Source organism: Pyxicephalus adspersus, chromosome 5 (genome assembly GCF_032062135.1).
Source record: "Pyxicephalus adspersus chromosome 5, UCB_Pads_2.0, whole genome shotgun sequence".
NCBI classification, from domain to species: Eukaryota; Metazoa; Chordata; class Amphibia; order Anura; family Pyxicephalidae; genus Pyxicephalus; species Pyxicephalus adspersus.
In genome coordinates this window covers 101639914-101663552 of record NC_092862.1, presented here as the reverse complement: position 1 = coordinate 101663552, position 23639 = coordinate 101639914, and the positions used below count along the sequence as shown (strand labels likewise).

Sequence of the window (23639 nt, the reverse complement as noted above, 5' to 3'; positions counted from 1 at the left end):
AACAAAAGTGTTGCCACAGGTGAAAATTTCTAATTTTTACTTTCTAATTTCTACTACTTTCTGAACTTTGCAAAATATTTGTGAGTTTGGAAACATGATATTACATTGATGATTAATGAAAGAAGGACATCTAGTGGCACACTAATAAAACTACTGTAAGGAGCACAGGAACTTTTTAGTTCCTTTCTTTTTAGTTTTCTTTCTTTCAATTCATTGGTTACCTTCCTAGGTGTAATTGTTACCAAATGCAAACATATCAATATGAACATACCTTCCAATATTTTAATGATAGAGATGAACACTTTGAGCTCAAAGCATGTAGACATATAACACATTACTGCCACTATCTCATTTTGTGAACTATAAAAATAATTAAGCAAAAAAAGGAAGAGAGACAGGTGAACTTAAAAGGTGACAATACCTCAAAATCATGGATAGTTTGAAGGTATGACATAAGTCCATAAAATGGTTTGGCTGTTCTTTTACATGAAACTTCATTTAAAAGTAATAGAATTGTTTAGCACAAGGATTAGTGTTTCTGTTTGGAATTGGGTTGATAATAAAATCAGCCAGAGTATTGCACATTTGGTTCTGTTCTTCTAGATATGAAGAATGGTAATATCCAGTAAAAATATGTGGTTTACTATATAAAATATGTGGATCCTATAATGCCTTGGTACACAAAGAAGATGCCAGCTAGGACCAGGGGATTCTGGAAACCATGTTGGTGCTAGCAGTTGGGTCCTACTGGACATCTACATGGCCCACCTATGCCAATAAAGAGAGACAAGCTCTGGGCACTATTGTGTGATCCTTCCTGGTACAGCTCAGCTCAGGCATTAATAATATATTATTTAGTTATAAGAAAGAAAACATTGGGTGTTAGGTCTGCAGTTCCCACTGCTCAGTTGATTGGATTTGTGTTGGGAATGGGTGGAGGAGAGAGGCGTGGACACGGGGAACACAGGCTCACTCCGAGCTGTTATTGATCACTTCATCTATTATTCAGGTCATCGCTGTAGTGCTCAGGTGCTGAGAAAAATACTGAACTTTATTTCTTCAGGTCTGTTTAATTGGGACTGGTGGTAGTATACAGGTGTGACTACTGCAAGCTACTTCCATCTTTTTCCAGTTTCACAGTTTCTAAATCTGTGAATGGGTTGGACATTTACATCAACATCAACATTTAGACATGTTTAAAAACAATTTTAGTTACTGTTTTTATTTTATTCCCTTAAAAATGAAAATACATCTGTACATTTATATCTAGTTCCATAAACAGTGTGTACATTCAATTTAAGATTTGCATGATGTAATTCAAATGTATTTTTCAAAATTGTATTATTTATTTTACAAAATATTGTATGCTTATAGAGAAAAACCCATATCCACCTGTAACTCCATTTACATTCCAATGAAAGATCATATATTTTAAATGTCCTACTCTTTGTTCAACCTAAAAGGTGCCAAAGTGTTAAGGTTATATATCATGTATGTCGATTGATTATTTCTCTGCATCTGGGAAACTTGTTGGAATTAACTAATTGGTGAACAGTTTATGACCCCATGTGGATTTTGTTATATCTACGTGTAAAATGGATTTTTTCCCCTAAATTGCCTTTTTATATGAGCTTCCTATGCTCACCAAAAGTACTTGTAAGAGGTCGGATAGTATATCTTATATACAACATTTTGCAAGGGAAAGTCAGCCCTTGCATGCAGTTAAACAAAAATTCAGTTAATATTCACAAATGAATCAATTTTAGCAAGTTTATCAAAAGCATATTTTGGAACCTATTTGGACAGACCAAGCAACAAACAGGCTTTGGTTTGTTACTTTTCTCCATACTGCAGACTCTGAGCAAGTCTGAACTTTCTCTACTGTCTGTAGGTGCAGTACTTTCACGGTTTAACTATGATTAAAAGTTATTTATGGTTATTAATTTATTAGCAATAGTCCACCAATACTGGGGCAGATCTAGCAGTGTACCAAAATAGTAGTTCTGAATGTGGGTAAAGCAAAACCACCCATAGCTCTAGGTTTAACCAGAAAAAAGAGCCCTTATTAGAAATACTAATTGCCAGCTTCACAGATGTAAGTGTTTCTTCTCCAGTCCTAGAGAGCTTAATGAAATTAGTCGCAAAGTCTCCATTACTTTCTAAGGGAGTAGTTCACAGGGGCAGTGAGGTTGTGGTGCAGTTAATGCTTCCTCATGCTTGGAAATGTGACCGTGGTCAAGATGCTACATTTGGGGGCATGTATGCTGCCTATTGGAAATCAATGAGGGCAGCAGTGAGTTGTTGAGTAGCTTCTTCTGCTGCCCACTGTCCAATGTTCAAACTCTTGTTCATTGAAAACCAGCAAAGGGTTTGGGGGTGCCAAGGTGCAACTGAACTAGAACAAGTATTCATCTCATAAATTGTGCATTGTGCAACTGAACAGAAGAACAGACTCTGTATTTATATTTATGCATAAACACTTTCAGCTAGAAGTTACACAGTAAAAGTAAAAAAAATACAATGATGCCAGCTTGAAGCAAAAAATGTTTTAATAATGTAATAAAAACCTATTATGTTTGTTACATAATATGTAAATATTAATATCAGAGAGTAAGAAGAACTGCTGACACTGTGCTACTTTTCCCAGTATTTAAATTATGCTGCATATAAAAATATCCTTTATTGTTATCATACATTTTAAAGGGTAATATAAACATACTATAACGCTATAAAACAATTTACATAGTCATGTCACTAAATGCCCCTCAGCAGATACTAAGTTTGTTTTGGGATTATGGGGCGAAACCCCATATCCCAGGAACCCCAATATCACCAGGATTTTTTCCCTTCCACTAACTCTGAGCTACTACAGATTTCAGGCAATTGTACCTCTCATTGAGTGACAGTTTTTTTTGTTATTCCAATGAGCAAACAATGAGAAAAAAACTGGGCATTTTCTTTCCTCCCACTAAACCAGGTATTTTTCCTCACCCAACCACTAACCTTAGACATTTATAGTTTAATACAGATTGGTGTAGTTCTCACCTTTAATGAGCCCTTATAGTACAGCAGTACAAAGTCCTATAAGAGTTTATAGGAGTGTACAGAGCAATCTACTATCAGATAAATCTACTTCAGTGTTGGAATGTGAGGAAATACATACATTTAAATACATTTAAACCAGAACTTTCACATGAAAAAAATTCATGATCCATCCACAAAGGCCAGTGAGTCCCGTGGTGTCTTTGCTTCCCCCTTCTTTCTGGTCCTCTCTGTTCTGTCAAGCGTTGCCATTTTCTTTCTTCTGGGTTCTTCCTTACGTCACCTGAACACTGGGCAGGTAACATGTCTTCCTCCAAATGTAAAAATAAATTGCCAATCTTACTGTGCAAGAGTGCATTAAAGGAAAGTCCCTTGATGGCGGATGCCCAAATCAGGCACAAGAAGCAGCCCACAGCCTCCTGGAATATGTCACACATGTATCCTAGGAGGCTGCAGGTTTCCACTTCAGAAAGGGAGGGAACTGCTCCAAAACAAGAAGTATTAAGGTTTTTTTTTTTTTTTGCCTTCTTCTGGGTCAATTATGTCCATAGGGTTTTATATATCTGGGATATATTTATTTCCCTGGGGGTTGAACTTCATGGACTTTTTTTTTCAACCTCACTTACTATGTAACTAAGTATGCTGAATGCCCTAGGTTGACTGATGAAAGTCTATCTTGTCCAGTCATGGTAAACTTTATTAAATCAGGCCCATTGTATCAAATATAGGCTCACTGCAACCATGATCCTATAAAACATGCACTGTATTAAGTAAAATTTAGACAATGCAGTTTTTGAATATTTTGAGTATTTTTTTCAGGGTGTCAATCTTTCTTGAAAAAAAAAACATTATTAGGAGGGATGCCTTAAAGTTATATTCCCTATTTATATTACAGGTAGTCCCTGGGTTAAGGTCATCCGACATACAGATAGACTCCTAGATACCAACAGGGCTTCCCTGCTCGCTTGTGTGCAGTATGGAGGCTTGATGGGGGGAGGGGGTGGTTTGCATGACCTGCAGAAGAAAATTTTGTAAACACAGCTGAGGCTGTGGGTATTTTTGAGGGGGTGAGCTCTTTCTGCAGCCTCTTGTAACACTTTAATGACCAAGACAAAATCTGCAGTTGTTTCTTTTTGCATATCAAAGCATAAATGTCTAGTAGGCTCCATAAAGTTTTTTCTTTTGCTTTGTTTGTGATTAGCTCAAAGTGAGGATGTTATACAGTAACTGACACCACACTGCCTAATAATATGTTGAGACAAACATCTGTCCTAATTACATTTAATAAAATAATGTACCTATTCAGACTTACATACAAATTTAACTTAAGAACAAACCTACATTTCCTATCTCGTATGTAACCCGGGGACTTAAAAAATAGTATCTGTACTTTTTTAATTTTATAAAAGATTATATGACCCTATATGAGGCAAGTTTTTTACTTTTGGGTAAGATTTAAAGTCTGAACAAGAAACCTGCTGCCTCTTGGGATACATACATCATGTTACTTCTACTGTAAAATAAAAAATAGTGTCGATCTTACACATGCCCAGTAGGATTGTGATTTTTTTTTACATTTTCTGGAAGTGCGTCGTCTGATCACTTGTCTGCACAATGTGAGATTGGGGGATAAAGAATCTGGAAGAGGAAGAACATGGCGGCGCCCAATGTCAAGCCTGTGTTGGGATAAAGAAGGAAGCCGGGAGGGCACAAGAACAACTCGACTAGAATCGCGGAGGGATCAGCGGCATTCCACATATAAGGTAAGTGTAACTTTTTTTTGTGATAACTCTGCTCTAAGTTTGAATGGTTGCAGAAATATAATGGAAGGACATGGGAGACATGGACCCAATAAATTGCACACGTTACACTTATCTTACACTCAGCATTGCGTATTTATAAAAAGACCAGGAAAGGTACTTTAAAAAACATAAATTCATATTGGTCCTTGAACAGAAATGAACAGTCCTAACATACATTCCAAACCCAGACCTTTTTTCCACCATGATAAAATGTTTAATATTTTTGCACAGTATTTATATAGCGCCGACCTATTACTCAGCACTGTACAAAGTTCATGACATGTCATTGTCCCTCAAAGGAGCTCACAATCTAATGTCCCTCCTTATATTTTTCTTCCTAGAGGCCAAACAATTCAATATAACTTCAAATATTTACACTGTTGTAGGCCTCCTCCCCAACCACTAGACAAAAAAAACATGGCGCCCACGCTACACATCTACACCCCTCCAAACAATCCCAACCTTTATTATAAAACTCTAGTAAACACCAACAATCCATCCCAGCGTTACTGACGTCGTGTCTACACCCCTCCCCTCTCCCGCCCACCAGTTCACAGAGACGCCCTGAAGGTAGTATTGCATCATGGGAAATGTAGTCTACGTAGATCGCCGTCCACGCCTGATTTACCTGTGGATGTAAGACTAATATGGACTACAATTCCCAGAGAGCCTTGAGAAGGAGGAGAAGTCACGTGACCGGCTTCTGTGAGAGAGAAGCTAAAAAGCCGCAACTCAGCCATTTTATTCTACACCGATAGTGAGCAGACTAAAGCTCCGTTAGAAGTTGTTATAAGAGGCCCGCACATCCGCATTACCTGCTCGGGTGACACCGCATATATCTCCCGTGTGTGTTTACGTCTGGGGATAGTAAGGCAGCGCCTGCAGGTCCGCCCAGCCAGCAGCACAAGCACCGGCCGGACTTCGCTCTTCTTGATCCACTCAATCCGCGGCGGCAGCCAGCCATTTCCTCTGCACTCCGTGCTCGTAATAATATCGCATGTCCTCTATCCAGAACCTCAACTCCTTCGGTGAGACGCTGGCTTCCATATAGCCCGGGCGGGGGTATAGTAGTCTGGGTACCTCAGCGCATAGCCCGCTGCTTCATCTCTCCGGTCACAGACCCTTGGCACCCCGGGGGGCAGCCACAGCTTTCCTTTATTCCCCAGATTTTGTCTTTATTGGTACAAAATGGCGGCGTGTTATTTTGGGGGGGGGCAGTGGGGTGAGAGGCCCAAGGTCTGAGAATCCCATATCTGTGCTTTGCATTCACTTCTCTAATCTTCACCCTTCCAGCATTGTCTATAGAAGGCTGCATGTCTCCCTAAAGCTATGTACACACGTGCAATATTTATTATTGGAAACAAATGATTAATGACCGATTTTTTTACAACAAAAAGTGGAACAAAGACTGGCCAATGAGGAATGTCGCTGGAAACGAACGACCGCCTCGGCGGATTTGAATGGTTGACGATTGTTCGCTATCAATTGTGTGTACGGTCGTCTAGTGATCGTGGATGTTTCTCTGGTACACGTCACTTCCTGCATCGTACAAACGATTGTAAATAGTGTGTGTACAATATTGGTGGAGTATATTTGAATGTGTGGCTACAGAATGGTGCCCCATACGATTGTTCAAAATAATCGTTTGTTCTTAAACCATAATAATTGCACATGTATACGTAGCCTAATACAATCCTGCCTGCTAGTTTGTTGGCCATCAAATGAAATGTAACCAATGGGGGGGTGTTAGGAAATTCCCTGGGGGCGGTGGAAGTGAGCTATGGCCAATACTCAGGGCCTGGTCCCTGCATTATATAATGTGCTGGATGTTATTGTCCCTGGCTTCATAAGTACACGCTGCGCTCATACTGGCTGCATTGGGGTTACAAAAGGTTTGCTGTCCCCATGGAAATCACATGATCTTGGTTGTGGTAATAAAATACCCTGGGGTTGGTGAGCATTGGAACTTATACATCCCCAGTGGGAGGGGGGGGGGGATATTGGGAGGGTTATTGCCCTCTTATTAGTGAGGCCTGTAGATCCCGAACGGGTGGTAGACAAGCACAGTTTGGAGTTGCCCAGCTTAATGAGACTTGCCTAATTTTTTCCCAAAATTTGACCCCCTGCTGACCTCACACATTGTGCTTTGGTATGGAGACAGTGCCAAATTTCTGGAGTCTCCCCCTAGTTGGATGCTGGTGTAGATCAACCTTATTGGCGTTGGGGGGTTCAGGGGACCCCTACTTCTATTACATTATCTACCGCGTATCGTAAATTGACCTTGTGGTCAATGGGAAGAATGCCACCCCTACAGTGTAATTTGGCAGGGACAGTTTGTGGTGTTTGTTTAAAGAAAGCATGAAAATGCAATGTTCTGAATTACTAGCCCTAGTCATCTTAAACACCTTTGAGCTTTCTTATTTTTTAGTAATTTCTTCAATGAGAAATGTTTGTTTGCAAATTGGGATGGGTGAACATTTTGATGCTTAAATAAATCACAAGACTATCATGTTGAGTGAATGTAAATAATGTATAGAAGTAATGGGTGGGATACTTGTTTTGTGGTCCAAATGTGTTTGCACAACAACTTTGATATCAGCTAATTGGAGGGTCAATCAGATGTAACCTAGCATTTATTCTTCCCTTGTAGCCAGGTTATATCTAGGAGCTCACTAGTGTGACAGTGTGGTTCACAGGAATTGTAGTTTAGCAATTGTATAACCACAATCTGTCTGTCGTTTTAGGGTGGGGGCTTGACACTCGGGAGGCCTGTTTATAATGAACAGATGAAGGTATCCGCACTATGCACACCTGTCCATGTCAATAATATAAGAGCGGGGCAGCGGAGTTTACTGAGCAGTGCTACTAAAGGGTACAAGGCATGTCTTGTATTGCTAACTAAGGTGCGTGAATGGCTGGGGCTTGCTGGCTGCACCGCACATGTTTGTTTTCTAGGAGACTTGTTGGTGCAGTTATGAGGTAATCCTAAACAGGGGAGCTGCTTTGTAGTACTGCAACAAAATAAATCTGGCCCGACTACTTTTGGATAGACGCTCCACACCAATGGTTTGTGACGTCAGGTGGGATCACAATGGTGATTGCTGGAAATCTTTACTTGTCGCATGTTAGGCTGGGTACACAAGTGCAATTGTTATCGTCTGATAATCGGCTCAGGGCTGATATCATACGATAATGTTACGTGTGTACAGCGCTCGCTGTCCATCATCCGAATGACCGTTCTGCCGGACCCGTGGACGACAAACATTCGTAATGGAAGTGAAGAGGGAAAGTGCGCAGCGGGGTGCCTCTCCATCGTTCCCCCCCCCCCCCCCCCTCCATAGAGCAGAACGTTGCTCTATGTACAGTACTCATTCATGCATCGTGCAGTCCTTGGAAAAGATCATGAAAGATCCTTTCCAATGATGGTGATTGCACGTGTGTACATAACATACTTTTGTGGTGTTTGTGAATGATGAGCATGGTGTTGGGGTTATTGATACACAATCTACACCTGCACAGTGTGCACCCAGACATATCGGATAACGGATGCTGAGCTCTATTTTCCTTTTATAATAAAAGGGTTTTCTGATGATTATAAAACTTGCTTAAGATGGCTTTTTATCATTGTGCCTCTGTTCCTATTGGAGAATTATCTCTCTATGGGTTGCACAGCCCTGGTACCAATAAATGTTAGAAATCTGCAGTGGAGGGAGTTGTGTTCTGCTTGTTGCATTAAATTATTCTCAAACTTCAAAGCAAAAATGCTTTTTGAGTTGTTAGTGGAAAGACTGATGAAGACTGGTGTTTAGTGAGCAGGTTTTAGGGATGTTTTGGCAGTAACAATGATTAGACATGTAATGTAAAGTCACTTGTACACTGGATATTTAGGCTATGTTTAGACCCTGAAAAAGTCAAAGTACATCTGCAGTGCTGTACAAAAAGCTTGTATCAAGTGCTGTTATGATACATCTGTAAAATACCTTTTAGTAAATTGTTATGTTGGTTTGTACTTGTCAGTCAGTTTATCCCAAAACATCTTATGTTTTTAACGGATACAAATTTGGGGAAGGCTATTTTTACTGATTAAGTGGAAGCAGTGGGCTTTGTTCCTCAACCAATGGTAAAATGCTGCTGGTGTTTTGGTTTACATTTCTGCTGAAATATGTTCAGTGCAGAATGATACATGTCATTAAAATTATATTCCTTGATCTGTTGCCATAAAAAATGTGTATCTCATAGGTGGTGCCTATCTAAGCACAATCAAACAATATTGTGATAATTGCTCATACCATTCTCTCCCAGAAGCCAGCTTGGTATTGATAACATGCTTTAAGATTTGTTTATACCTTGTCAGATTGTGACCTACTCATAGCCATCATAGGTATTGGCTTTATTATAGTTATAAATGTTCTGCTTAACTTTTTTTTTTTTTTTTTTTCCACTATCCTTTCTGCAGACCCCTTTGCTGATGCAACTAAGGGTGACGACTTACTCCCGGCAGGGACTGAAGATTATATCCATATAAGAATTCAACAACGAAACGGGAGGAAGACTCTGACAACTGTACAGGGCATTGCAGATGATTACGACAAAAAGAAGCTTGTAAAAGCCTTTAAGAAGGTAACTGACCAATGCACCAATACAAACTTTCACCACTGAAGTCCACAAAGTGTAACTTTTTACCAGCAATATCTTAAAAGACAAAACTGATGTGACTTTTGACATATGTTTTGTATTGTTTGTGTTTTAGTGGAATCTATAAGCATGCAGTCTTTTTCTTTGCTAAAATCATTATCTGACTCTAAATGAATTGCATCCCTTGTTTGTTTTAGAAATTTGCTTGTAATGGTACTGTGATTGAACATCCAGAATACGGGGAAGTCATTCAACTTCAAGGTGACCAGAGGAAAAACATCTGCCAATTTCTTATGGAAGTAAGTATTTGATTATTTTGGCAGTGTGTTAGGCTTGGACAAGCATGTGGTGTTGATTTTTGCTTGTCGTCCATGATTTGAAACAAATGTAAAATCTAGCAACAAAGCTTTACTTGCTGGATATATTTAAGTATTTGTAGTTGGCTATTACAAGAGCTTGTCTTCCTATAACATGTAGAGATGGGTGAACATAGTGTGTTTGTTTTTTTTGTTTTTTTTTCTCCCCCTATGAGAATAGTTATCTGAACATTTCTTATTTATCTGTCCCAAAACCTTTTGGAAATCTGCCATTCGGCATAGAGGTAATGGACTGAGCTCTTTGCATTGCTTAGTTTAGTCCAGCTGAAGTTTGAGTTAACATTGGTTGGTTCCTCTAAATTTGTAAAACAAGTGTAGTTATGATTTGACAACTTTATCCCATTACTCCTTCCTTGGTTTGAGTATATGGGTGGCCTGGAATATGGCCCAAAGTTCTATGGAGTCAGCTGGTTGCATGGCATAGAAACAGAACTGTGTAAATTGTCTGCAATCGATACTTTAAAGCAGAGGTTGCAAACCTTTCTGATCCCGCGGACCACTAAAATCGCCGGCTCCCGACTGCGCATGCGTGGGGAGCCTGGTGTCACTCAAAGGGGGTGAAACTGCCCCCAGAGTGATGCCATTATGACAAAACCCCACCCCCTCTCCCATCGCAGATCTAGGCCTGCAATGGGAGAGTGGGCGGGTTGTATCTGGGGACACAGTCCACCCACTTTTCCAAGCCTGGGAACTACTCATATCCCCCATGTGGTTCAGCTGCTCGAGGGTGCACTGGTCAGAGCCGTGGACCACCCTGTGGGGTTCACACATTAGTTTATTGGTGCTTTGTAGTGGGTAGCAAAGCATTGCCAAGTCTCAGTTTATGTAAAACTGCTCTGCCTGTTCCATAGTTTTAATATGAGGGTTTCTAAAGAGTTGAAACCAGTTGAGTACAACTAGTACTGCAACTAGTATCTGAACTATGAGATAATTAATCGTGTAGGAATCAACCAAAATAATTACAAAGGATTATTCAAAACTTAAGGTTTTAAGGGTCTTTGCCCTTAGTAGTGTTTTGAGTTGGCTTTCCTATTTAGCAGAATAACAATATATTTATTTTTCCTTTTTAGATTGGCATTGTGAAGGAAGAACAGCTGAAAGTCCATGGTTTCTGAAATGTGAATGATCAACCTTCACATGTTGCCTCAGCTGGCTACTTTGTGAAACATGAATCTTTGCAGCAGAAAGACTTTCAACCTTTTGGAGTGTTCCAAATTAGGTCCCTTTTTGCATGATTACCAAAAGTGTGTAAAGAATAGGCTAGTAACACATAAGAAAATAGCTGTAAGATGGTAAATTGGAATAGTGAGTTTTAACACATTTCCAATGGAAATGTTTTAGTGATCTATCCATTTTTTTTTCCACTTGATTTAATGTTTTTGTTGTATTAAATAATGTATGTTGCTGCCTATAGTGGTCTGTCATCTGTACATTTACTTTGGTAAAAATCCAACTGCTCTGTTGGAAGCTTTTTAAACATTGCATTTTTAGAAACTTGCCAAGCAAACACTACATGTGGCCAGATAAAAATTTCTTTACTAAAATTACTCCTGATGCACAGAATCTTTATTTTCCAACTACTGTTTTGTTTTGCTAAGCAGTCTGGCCATCTGTGAGAAAGTGGCTGCATCTGCTACTAACATTGAATTTTACACTGGATTCATTCCACATGAAGCTGACATTTTAAGTCTAAATCTGCAGATCGGCAAAAATAAACACTATTTTAAAGAAAAAAGACATTGGGAAATGGTTGGTCAAGTACAGAAAAATCTGAAATTGGCAGTTTATTATAGTCCATAAACAGATCATTTTAAAGGGGGTAAACTCCACTTTTGCAATACACAATTGCTAAGCTAACCAATCTGCTTTGTGTGTGTATACATTGATGTAAATATTACACATTATTTATATAGCACCATCATAATACACAGTGCTGTACAAAATCGATGTCACTAACTGTCCCTCAAAAGAGATCACAATCTAATGTCCCTACCATAGTCGTATGTCATTAATGTAGTCTAAGGTCTGCATGTTTTTGGGATGTGGGAGGAAACTGGAGTACCCGGAGCAAACCCATGCAGACACGGAGAACCTGCAAACTGTTATCGATCGATCTTGACAGTTGGTCAAAACATTAAAACCACTGACAAGTGAAACAATATTGTTACAATGATTGCTGGCAGTTGGATAGCTTTTTAATATCTTGTCAGAATACTAGGCAGATTTTAATGTTTTGACATATGGGTTGGGTTTTGTGCTTTAGCTATCCAGTATCTCCGCTCATACTCGCAGCTTTGTAATGCCTGCCTTCTTATTTCTCATTGTAATTGTATTATGCCCCAGCTGTCCAGTGCCACTATATTGTGACCCAACTTCCTAGTGTTGAATGTGTTGTGTGAAATTAATGTATGGTAACAAATTAGGCTTTATTCACATAAATAATTGGAATTCACTAGCAACATCTAGGTGCTTGGAAGTGGTAATTGGCAGTAACTACCAGGCTTTTTCGATGGCTGCAAATTTGTAATATATGTATTTAAAATTTTTACAAAGCCAGCATCGTTGATGCTGGTTTGGGCTGAAAGGTTTTGCAGGTAGCAATGTAAATCACTTTTCCATTATTCCTTCATTTATTGACCCGGAGCACTGGTTTTGGGTTGGATGCCAGAACGACGCGGGACCAAATCCAGACACCCCCCGGAGGGATTGGACTGCCCTGTGGGATTGAAGGTAATTGATTTTTTTTTTTCTTCTCCCCGTTTTGAGTTTAGTTTCTCTTTAAATGTGCAGAAGCCTTTCTCAACATGTTTATCAAGAAGAAGCTGACCTATAGTTTAATAAGATCTAGAACTAGTGAAGGCATGGTGCCACAATATCACCAAAAGTAGAAAACATACAGTCAAGCATTAGGGCTTTTGAGGTTCTTTTCATCAATAGGTCTTCACAAGCATATGCCTAAAACCATAGTTTAAATATTGGTATGTGGTGTATGGCAGTAGTCCTTGACCTTTTGCAGTTTGCGGACCACTCAATGCACGTACTCCGGACAACGTGTGTGTGTCCCAAGGGAGTAGAAAATTCCCCCAGAATGGTGTCATGATGGCAGAACCCACCCACTCTCTAATTGCAGGTCTGGGCCTGTGATGGGAGAGTGGACGGGTTGTGTTCAGAGACACAAACTGCCCACGCCCTGAGCCTGTGATATCTTTGGGAAATATGGTTTGTGGCTTTGGCGGTGTGCCCTGCGTGGGGGTCCTTCTCCTCACCAGGCTGGTGGCTGCACCAGCCAGGGGTTGGGAACCTCTGGTGTACGTACGGTACAGTCTTAATCTTTCAACACGTTTCACAAGATAAGCTTCAAAGAAAAGTGATGAGACTAGTACATCCTAGTTACACGGCAATATTATTAATTCCAGGGACTTACATTCATTTGCACAATAGGATATTGGATCTACAATACCAGTAAAAACACATCTTGTGCCTCCTGCTCTTAGTTAAATGTTCACTGCTTGTTAGGTACCCCTTGATTAGTGGAACAGATGGCGCTGTAAGCCAGGGACAATAAATATTGTGTGGTACTTCAATTATTACACCTCAAAGTTATTGATACAGATAGGAAAGGCTCAATCAGTCTATCATCTAATATTAATTTACATGTTATATTCAGATTAGAAAGACGTTTTGTTCATAGTTATTGGGATTCAACCATCTACACTTCAATACTACAATTAATGGACAAATCTATAGGTTGATATCAATTTTAAAGGCAGAAATAAATCAAAGATCAACATATCAGCTTCTCTAAACATGGTCCATGATGAGCAGTGACCATCCATTCGTTCTCCGCCTCTATCCTCTGCCGATGAGCCACCTTGTTCCCTAGGACGCTGAGGGATTACAGTTTCTGATGCTGGATGCATTGGAAGTCAGAAAATGATGCAAAAAGCAAAGCTTCTTGGCAAACTGAAATTATTTAGGAAGGTTTTTTTATGCAAATAAGTAACTCATGATCTATATTAGTATATCACAAGTTCACATGACTCAAGATATGGTGTCATAAGAAGAGCTTGCCCATCACAGAAATATAGTTTATACAGTATAAACATTTTCAACAAAGAAATTCTTAGTATATGAAAACATTTATACATATATCCAACTTTGTCAAATATATATGTACAAAGTCTTGTTTCAAGATTATTATATTTTTTTTTTTTACAAAAAAGGTGATTTTTTTTTGGGCTAAACCCAAATTTGATTTAAAAAAACATTCAAAACTTAATATTTTTTGAATATCTAATATACAAAATCATTTGTGTAAAATTTGGTTGCTTTTGATTTATTATATCTCACATTGTTCAGAATTATATCCAAATTACCCAAAACATGCTCTGATATCCAAATTACCCAAAATATTTCTGGTCAATCATATACAATACTTCGACATGTTGTCATTCAGAAACAATTCACCCCAGAAATTTGTTTTTTTAAATGTGTTTCACAGCAAAAGAAACGGCTTTCTCGATAATGATGAGAGCAAAAATGTCTAATCTATACCCCAAGATGTGATGTGATCTTTGAAGCCTCTCACATCACCTTCTAAGCGGTTTAGCTTAAGCATCGTTTACAAGGATGAGTCTATTAGGGGTAATTCCTCCTATGAAGTAGTAGGTGAACCCATATTTCTCAATGTGTGGCATCCCGCATGTGAAGCTGGCTTCAAATGAGCCCAGGTGACCTGCGTGGGTAGTTATTTTGCCATTTCTAATCTGGTAAAGGTGTTCTTAGATGCATCTTCTGAATAAACGTTTGGTCTTTCCTACACAAAAATTGCCACATGTACAAAAGGCCAAGTGTATATAATGCCAGTCAAACACATAGGTATACATTATTGAAAAACATTCTTTGGTGGTTTAGGGTAGACCTCTTCCTGGTTGTAGATCCAATTGTATTCTTTGCATTTTCCCCAAGAAAAGTTAATCTACTTCTCAGTTGTTCATTATGTTTTTCAGCAAAGTGACTTTGAACTAATTATAACTAATACTCCTAAGTGATGGTGATTTATTGTAAGTGATGTGTGGATAATCCTGAATGAACTTTATTTTTTGGATCACAGCATAGTAGAGGCCAGGACTTTTGACAAATATTTCTGCCAGTGGAAAGTTGTCTACAATGTCAATATCAATTAAGTTTGATCATCTTGTGTTTGTTTTGTTGGCCCAAATGATAAATTCATTAGATTCCGTAACTCTTTGATAGGCCTTTTTAAGTTTTTTAAAAAAATGTTTTAATTGTAGTTATTTTGCTTGAATTTAATATTTAAATTATTCAGAGCCGTTTCTTCTAGTTCCTAAGTATTGAGAGTAGGGAATGCTCAGGATGAGCACTTTTAAGATTGTATTTCCAGCTGAAGGTTTTCTGTACAGTTTACCTGGCATACTTTGATCTTCTCTAAGTGTTGCTCCTAATATTATGTGTTGGAAATATATTGAGAGAGTGTAATCTGCAAATATCTTCCTTTCTCAATCCCCATAATAACATTAATTGTGTGTTTTGTACAAGAATAGACTATTATGTTAGGATTTTGGGGAACCTTGCTAAAGACAGTTTATCATGGATCAGGCGGATCGGGGGGAATTTTTAAATTGAAAGTAGATGTATTTTTACATGTCAAATGTACCGATTTGACATGTAAAATTGCTCAGATAATCATACGGCCATTGAGGTTATTGTTTCAAAAATAGCAGTGTCTGCATTCTTTACAAACTCAAACATTCACTGTATAAACTGAAAAATTTCAAGATATTGCTTTTCTTTGTTTCACTGAACTAATATTTAGTTTTAACCCCTGTTTCTGAGAACTGCTGCATCAGTGTTGCAGGGAATAGTCCAACTTCTGGCACCTGTGAACAAGTATTCATGTAGAACATTTAAGGGTTCCTTGAGCTATTTGTACCCTATGGTCATTTTAACTGACACTAATGATCTCTTTGGCTATAAATAAGGAAGCCATTTTTGCCACTGGTCAGCATTGTAAGAGGCATTCTTCCTACTGATGACTATGCTAATGTACTGTGCATAAAGTAATTATAGCAGGAGTTCCGCAAGACCTGAAAGTTATTTCCTCAATGCTAAAATAGTTCAGAAAGGCTATTTTTGTTTTATATGCAGTATGCTTTAAGTATATAACATTATCTTTTTATTTCACTAGGTGTCACTGTAGAACAAAATATCTGCACATCTTTTCTTACTGATGACATTGTGAATGCAACATTTATTCTGGAATTTACCATATATATTAGTAAAATAGATAATATTTATTTTCCATATATTTTTACTGTCCCTAACAAAATTGTTCATTCACCTACACACCAGTTTGGTAAGTAGATTTTTATCCTGTCACTGTATTTTTTTTTTTTTGTGTACAGAACCAGCAATAAGCAAACCTTTATGAAGTCTGTACAGATATTGGGCCTAATTTATTCAAGCTCTCCGAGGCTGGAGAATTTACACTCTCCTCAGTGGACCTGGGTGATTCAGAAAAGCTGATTTGGATTTCCTAAAAGACATTTGCTATTTGTTAGCAAATGTTTTCAATCCTGGGCCAGACCCATTCCAGGTTTTCTAGATTACCCAGGTTCACTAATGAAAGTGTATCCTCTCCAGCCTTGGAGAGCTTTAATAAATCAGGTTTCGTTGTGTTGCATTTGAATCAGTGACCTCAGTGCTGGAAGTCAATAGGCCTGATTCATCAAGTCAAATTGGAAGCTCGCTCGCGTGCGCGTGATCACGAACCGAAATCAGACGCATAAAAGCTATTTATAAACCAAATTGCGTCCGGCCGGAATACGCTGGCGTATTCTCCCGGCAGTTATCAACTGAAATGATCGTTCGCTCCGAACTACACATCTCTGGTTGCTCAACACTGGCGAGCTTGCATTAAATGTCACTTTTACCCTAGAAAATCATTCTTTCTAATGGCACACATCTTTCACTTAGACCTAAATAAAAATGTTTGGGTTGTTCACATGTTTCAAACATTTATATTAGGTGAGAAATAAGCATATTTTTACATAACCTAATTTTCAGGTTCAGAAAGAATTAACTGATTTCAGCTCTTACACAGGCGCCACAAAAGTCTGATGAATGGATGAACAGGGGAAACCCTAATGAAAGCTCAAGCTTCATCAGGTATCCCCTTTGCTAAGCCAACCACGGAGCACTAGAGCTGAATGGGGTGACTTGTCCTCATGTAATCCCTAGTGCCTGGGGATCCCACACTGTCAGTAGTCCCACGGCTATGCTTATGAATGAATGCAGTTGTAGGATGATTCCTACAGCTGCATTCAATCAGTGTGGGATAACCTGTACAAAATAAAAGTTACACTAAACACACACATTGAATAAAATCCTTTAATATTAAATCCTCCTCTATTTTTTTTTTTTGGTTTTTCTTGAATAGCTGTTTACTGGTGTACAAATCTAAAGGATCGGATCAATAAATGATTATGGAATGTCAAACTGAAAAGAAAACAAACTTCATGGACTGGACATGCCCAATTGCATGTTTATTTTTAGCACCTGTGCACATAATAATGAGCATATATAGGGGTGTTGTCGAACTTGCTTTTTTCCTTTGACTTAATTTTTTTTTTTTCAAGGAGGGGCTGTTGTTTTGTTTTTTGTTATGTCTTTATTACCACCTTTAAATGTTTGTCCTGCATAAAAAATCCAGTTTTCTACTCTTGATAGGTCAAAATTGCATATTGGTTTGGTAAGTATTTTTGGCATGCAATATTTGTTAGGCCATTTTTGAACTAATTTGGCTTTATATGAAAGCGGGGGTTTTTATTTTGTCATGTATATTTAGTGGTGTCTCTGTGGGGGTCTATATTTTATTGTGACCTTTTAGCAAATAGGTTTATTTTGAATAAAATTTAAAAAAAAAATTTGTAGTTTGTTTTTGGGGGCTTTGTTTTTATGTGATCTCTTTTACAATCTTCCAAGACCGACAACTTAAAAATTCAATTACGATTGTTTTTTTAAGCAATTTCAGATTTATGAATTGTTTGACTGGCTAAAAACAGCACAAGTGGCTTATTAAAACTCTGATGCGCATAGTTGTGCGCCAAACCTTAGAAGTGTGATGCGCATAATTGTGCGTGTGACCAGTGTTCAATCAGTTGAAAAATGTGCCGGCCAATTTTCCAGAGAAGGATCCTCATTCTGGTAAGTTTTTCTTTTTAGGTGTATATTGTTTTGCTTCATGTGCACTCATGTATGTACATACATGCATATATATTTGTATGTATGCATTTATGTGTGTTCATATACATATAAAAGAGAAATTATAGGAAGAAATAGGCAAAGAGGATTTTTTGGGGCATATTGCTTAACATGCTTCAAATTGAAAAGATTGCCTATTTCTTCCTATGATTTCTGATGTCATGGGGCTTGGCTCCAAGCAACATTCATGGATGATATTGCTTCTGGTTAAAAAAAGAATCCACATTTATGTACTTCCACAGTACATAAAGAGTAGGTCAATATATAGTGGGCCAAGGTCTAAAATGCCATTCAAACCTGCAGAAACATCCTAAAGGGATGGAAAAGCAAGAATATATATTTGGCACAAAGTGGATTTGTCCCTGGAAGTTTTAGATACTGGTAGTATTTGTTTTATGTAAACGCCTAAATAATGCATACACGCCAGTATTTAACCTCCTTGCAGTTAAGCCCGACTTTCGCTCGGGCAAAAAAAAATTGCAAGGATGGTTAAGCCCGAGATTTTTTTTTTTACATGATTGTGTGTTTCAAACATTTTTTATATTCATATTATCTACTAGAACCCCTGTTTGGACATATTTCTGTAAGTTACAGGTCTACAATTTAAAAAAAAAAATTTCATGAAAAACAGTGGATCACTTTTGGTACAGAAATCTAGACCTCAGTGTAACGCTTAGGTGGTTAATGAGCAAAAATAAGTTGATCAACAACAGAACTTATGTTCATTTTTAAGAGTGCTTGACCCTGCTTGTGAGCTTGGCAATCACTGAGCTTTGATGTTGTGCTTGGAACCTGGACCTCCTTCCATCACCATCAGGTGTGTTACAATGAGTATGCAACTCAGCTGGACAGTTGACTGGACAGCAAGTGGAAGTGTGTTTGTATACAATAGTGCTAAGATCAGGCAGCACAGCACAATGACAAGAAACCTATCACACTACAAATGAACACAGGAGTTGTGTGGCAGCAAATCAACATGAGTGCAAATGTCAGACTAATAAAAGTTAAAAAAATAAAACAAAAACCATGACAATCTATTCATAAAAGGAATATGTACATAATGCATTCAAATACCACAATGGGACAAAGGCAACAAGGGGGAAGTAGCAGTTTGGAGTGGAAACCATGCAGACACTTGTACTCAATATTTGTGGGGAAAAAAAAATGACAAAACATTGCAGAAGAATTGCTAAACAACAGAAACTGTCATTACAAACCAGGCACAAAAACATTGCAATATTGAGGATTACAAAGTCACATCAATGCATGCCACCACACGTACACGTCCAGGTGTGTAGTAATAAAGAAAATGCATATGTATTTAAATGTATTTTGACATACACACACAAGTGAAATCTCTAAATGATCTTTGATACATGTATTATAACCTCTTTGGCAACAATCCTTTTTTCAAATATTTGATTTCTATAAAGCCAAACTAGAATGAAATTTAAATCGAATCACAAATGCTTGGTGACATTTTTTTTACATTCATACTTTTGTGTGATGACATATTATAAAGTGCTAATTAATATTTACAAAGCTGACAATAAATATATACAAATGTAACAATAAATTAATCAATTTTGTGTATAATGTAACAAAAAAATGTAGCAATTACCCCAAAGTAGATGAAGCATTAAAGATTCAAAGTGACCTGTAATGGACCGTAGATGCGCGCAGAACAGAGAGCAGGTGTGCGCTAATTAATTGCTATCACCTCACCATTGACAAAGCTTAACAGATCTTCCTGAATCGTGCAGTTGCAAACTAATCACCCTAATTGGCGTATTGTCCATCCCTATTGCTCATTTATCAAGCCAAGAATCTGGCTGGCAAGTAAAGGCGAGTACTAGCATTCAGCTCCGACTCCGGCTCCCGAGCTTACGCGCACTTGCTTGATAAACCAGGACCAACAGATCTTTCCAATGTACCTTCAATTGTGTTTTCTTTTTGAAAGTACCCAAACAATGGAAATTAGTCCAGGGATTAAAGTTCTCAAAAACTAAACGCCTGCAACATACAATTGTCTCTGCCAAAATCTGAAAACAGCTACACAGCTGAAATACATTTATGAGAGCTGTGGTTTTGCTGGACAAAGTGATGTAGCATGGCCAAATAGTTTTTTTTTTTTTTTTGGCCTTCTACTTATCATTTGATTCCCAGTCATTAGCAATTTGTGTTATGTATATATTTTCTCCCAGGAGTAAGCTTAATAAATTCATTAAAAAAAAAAAAAAATGAAAAACCTACAACGCAAAACAGATAAATGTTAAAATGATTCCCGGATGCCTGAATATGTTGTTCACAATTACTCAAAGCATGTGGGTGTAGTACTGAAGGCTGAAGAGTTATCACTATATATAAATTTATCACCCAGGGCTATATTTTATTAATTATGTGTCTTGTTTTTTGGGGCAAAGGGCATTTAGTCCAGAAGTCGATTTTTAAGATAAAAAAAAAAACACCTTCAACTGTTCACTTCCCACTTTTCCTTGGGATACTAGGATGGCTAAAATAAAGCTTCATATGTACTATATATATATATATATATATATATATATATATATACACATATTACATATGAGAACCTTTTTGATCTGTTGGATCAAACCTTGGCCATTTTGATACAAAGATAACTTTTTACTACGTTGGCTATTTAAAAGTAGCATCAACTTGTGGAATTATTCATTTTGACTGACAATGTAAATTAATTAAAACATAGTCTTTTCCAGCCTTGTGAAGCTTAGTTAAAAAGGCATTTAGGACAGTGGCAAAGAAAATCAATTTGGCTGTCATGATTCCGTTCACAGAACATGGCAATAAATCTTCCAGAACAAGAAACGCCATCAGTCCTGAATCTTCGGAAATTGCTAATGAACTAAACACAACTAGAACAGTTTGTTCTAGTTCCTGCTTAAAGAATGTAATCTTACCAGTCAGAAAAATGGGGACCACTTAAAATGACATGACCTTGCAAATGTAGTCTTTTGTCATTATGAATTGCAAATGGTTTCAAGTTTAAACCAGAAAACCTCAGACTTTTTCAAATCCATATTGTCTACTGTGAAAATGTCACTTTATGTATAATATTAATTGGTCCTTCTGTTCAATATTTTTTTAATATTAGCAGGATCTGGAGTGGATTCAAAGTAATCAGAAAATTAGGGTATAAAAGATGCATTTAAAAAATAGATACATGTGTACAAGACAGCAGCTAAATGTCAATTTTATTAGTGTGTTATTGTTCAAAATAATAATGAAACAAAGTTTCTGTATATTAGTTTATAAATAGGTAAAAACAGTGGAGCTTCCATATTAACACATTACTTTTAGATAGTAAAAGCACGTTTTTAGCTTTTTTTTTGTTTAATAGTTGTTTTATTATTTTATTCCATTATTGAAGTCTATAGTATTTTCTGAACAACTTCTACATCATTATCTCTGCTACCACTGTTAAGGCAAAAAGGAGAAAACAGATAAAAGAAACCCACAGTAATAAAGCCAGAGGGTTACTAAAACAGCCTTGCTAGGAGTTAATTGGTCCAACTGTTCTCTGTAAATAATTTTTATTGTTACATATGAGATGGGTCCCTATATTGGTGGACAATATGTTTACTGTTACCCTTCAAAGCAAGCATAAAACCAAGCACACGTATGTCAGATCTGTACAATGATGCCAAAATACACAGAGGACAAGAATATTTACCTTCTGTATCTGACAATGTTTTACGCATGTATGTTTCAAATGTCATATTACATATCTTCTAACCTTATTATAAGGTTGCCTTGTAATCCAGAAAACTTTTCTTTTTCTCTGCATGTTCCCCGGGGGGTACTTCTTATTATCAGGTGTGTAAATAATCAATTGGCCTTCAATATTTTCTGCAGCAGACAAATATATGAAAGAAGTAATTCCTGCCACAATTTTGCTTGTCAGATATGATGTGTTCGTGCTTTCCAGGGATTTTTGATCTGCAGAACCTTCTTATTAGCTATGCACACAGCCATGTTATATTCCATAGAACAGCCAGCTGAATAGATAGGGTAAGCTAAACCTTTATGTAGTCACAAACACAACCTGTTTTCTGGCAAATATTATGCTATTTGTCCTAATATATTGTTTATTTGTTCAATATCTGTAACAAATTGTTAAAAAAAACTACCTATATTAATCTGGTATTTGTGATGACTATAGTGACAGATTTGCAAATGAATATGGCAGTCTATCATTGGAATGACAGAATGTATAAATTAAGAAGTAAGGTGCTGTTACAAGAAAAGTTTGCTAATGACAACATAGTAACCCAACAGAATTTGTTTTACTGTTAAATCTTGACTGCAGAAAGGTTACAAAAGTGTGTATGTTTGTCCTTGTAAAAGAACAATACGCAAAGGTGTAAAATAACAAGATTCCGAAGGATAGGATTTCATTCTACAATTTATTGAGATCGAATGCATGTTTTCAATTGATGTTTTTCTCTGGATGCACTTTACATATCAGATGTTTGTGCACGTGTATGAATGTACTTTATTGGGGATTTTTATTAGGAGATAATGTTTTATCAACTATTGTATTGTTTGCCTCAAGCATTTTTGATGGTATTTACTGTTTAATGACTCTCCAACTCTGCTGGTTCTGTTCCAGCATTGGCTACTATTATAGTCATATAAAATTTCTAGTTTTCCTTTTCCTGCTAGTTTGAGGCCATGTCATTTTATTCTTGACCTTAGCTTTATACTGAGGACACTGCCCTCCTAATCTGCCCTCCTAATTATTCACACCTTTATGCATTTAAAGTTATCTGGTATTTCCCTCTACTCCCGGTATTATTATTTTCCCCAAATAGCATTATTTTGTATTTGGAAAAGTTATATTGCAGCTTCTACACCTTTGACCCACATTCTTCAATTGCAAATTCAATTTCGGAATACCACTGGGATTTAATAAACCAACTTGCAGCCCTTTGTGTCATCAGCAAAATGATATATACCTTGCCCTCCTACACTTTAGTTATGTCATCTACATAAAGAGCAATTAGAACAGGACCATGTACAGAGCCTTGTGCTACACAACTAGTTTCTGTGTATCCAATAAACTGCATTTACAAGTATGCTTTTTTTTCTCCTATTGATTTTCTACACCTATATTTTTTCCATGAACCAAATCCTGACATGGTTAAACTGACTTAGTTTCACTTTGAATATGAGGCTACACACTGCAGCAAGCAGCTCCATTCTGTGAGGAGAAGGTTACTTTGATGTACAGAGGGCAGAAGATAATCTTTAAACCTCCCTAGCGGAAACCCCGAGTGTGACTCGGGGTAGAAAAAAGTTTGCTAAAAGCGGTAACCTTGAGTCACACTCGGGGTATGTAAACCTATGGGAGGTAATAGTAAATACAGCCTTACCTGATTCGCCGGTGTCCCATGCCATCCATCACCACGATCTCTGTTTTCTTCCCTCTTCCTCCGGCCGGCTTCTGCATCTGATGAGTCAC

At 37.6% G+C, this 23639-nt stretch overlaps 1 protein-coding gene across 7 annotated transcripts in view; it reads left to right on the top strand.

The window, feature by feature from the left end:
* The first annotated feature begins 5539 nt into the window (after positions 1-5539).
* EIF1B (eukaryotic translation initiation factor 1B) overlaps positions 5540-23639 on the top strand; it is a 48882-nt gene continuing 30782 nt past the window's right edge. For 3 of the 7 annotated variants that reach the window (XM_072412296.1, XM_072412293.1, XM_072412292.1), the window contains exons 1-3: positions 5542-5872; positions 9301-9464; positions 9677-9778. In XM_072412296.1, coding sequence (XP_072268397.1) covers positions 5842-5872; positions 9301-9464; positions 9677-9778 — 297 coding nt within the window. In that variant the 5' untranslated portion in view covers positions 5542-5841. Of the gene's footprint in view, positions 5873-9300; positions 9465-9676; positions 9779-10926; positions 11404-23639 lie in introns of those variants that run through there. The other 4 variants (XR_011920919.1, XM_072412290.1, XM_072412295.1 and 1 more) reach the window with 3 other exon arrangements.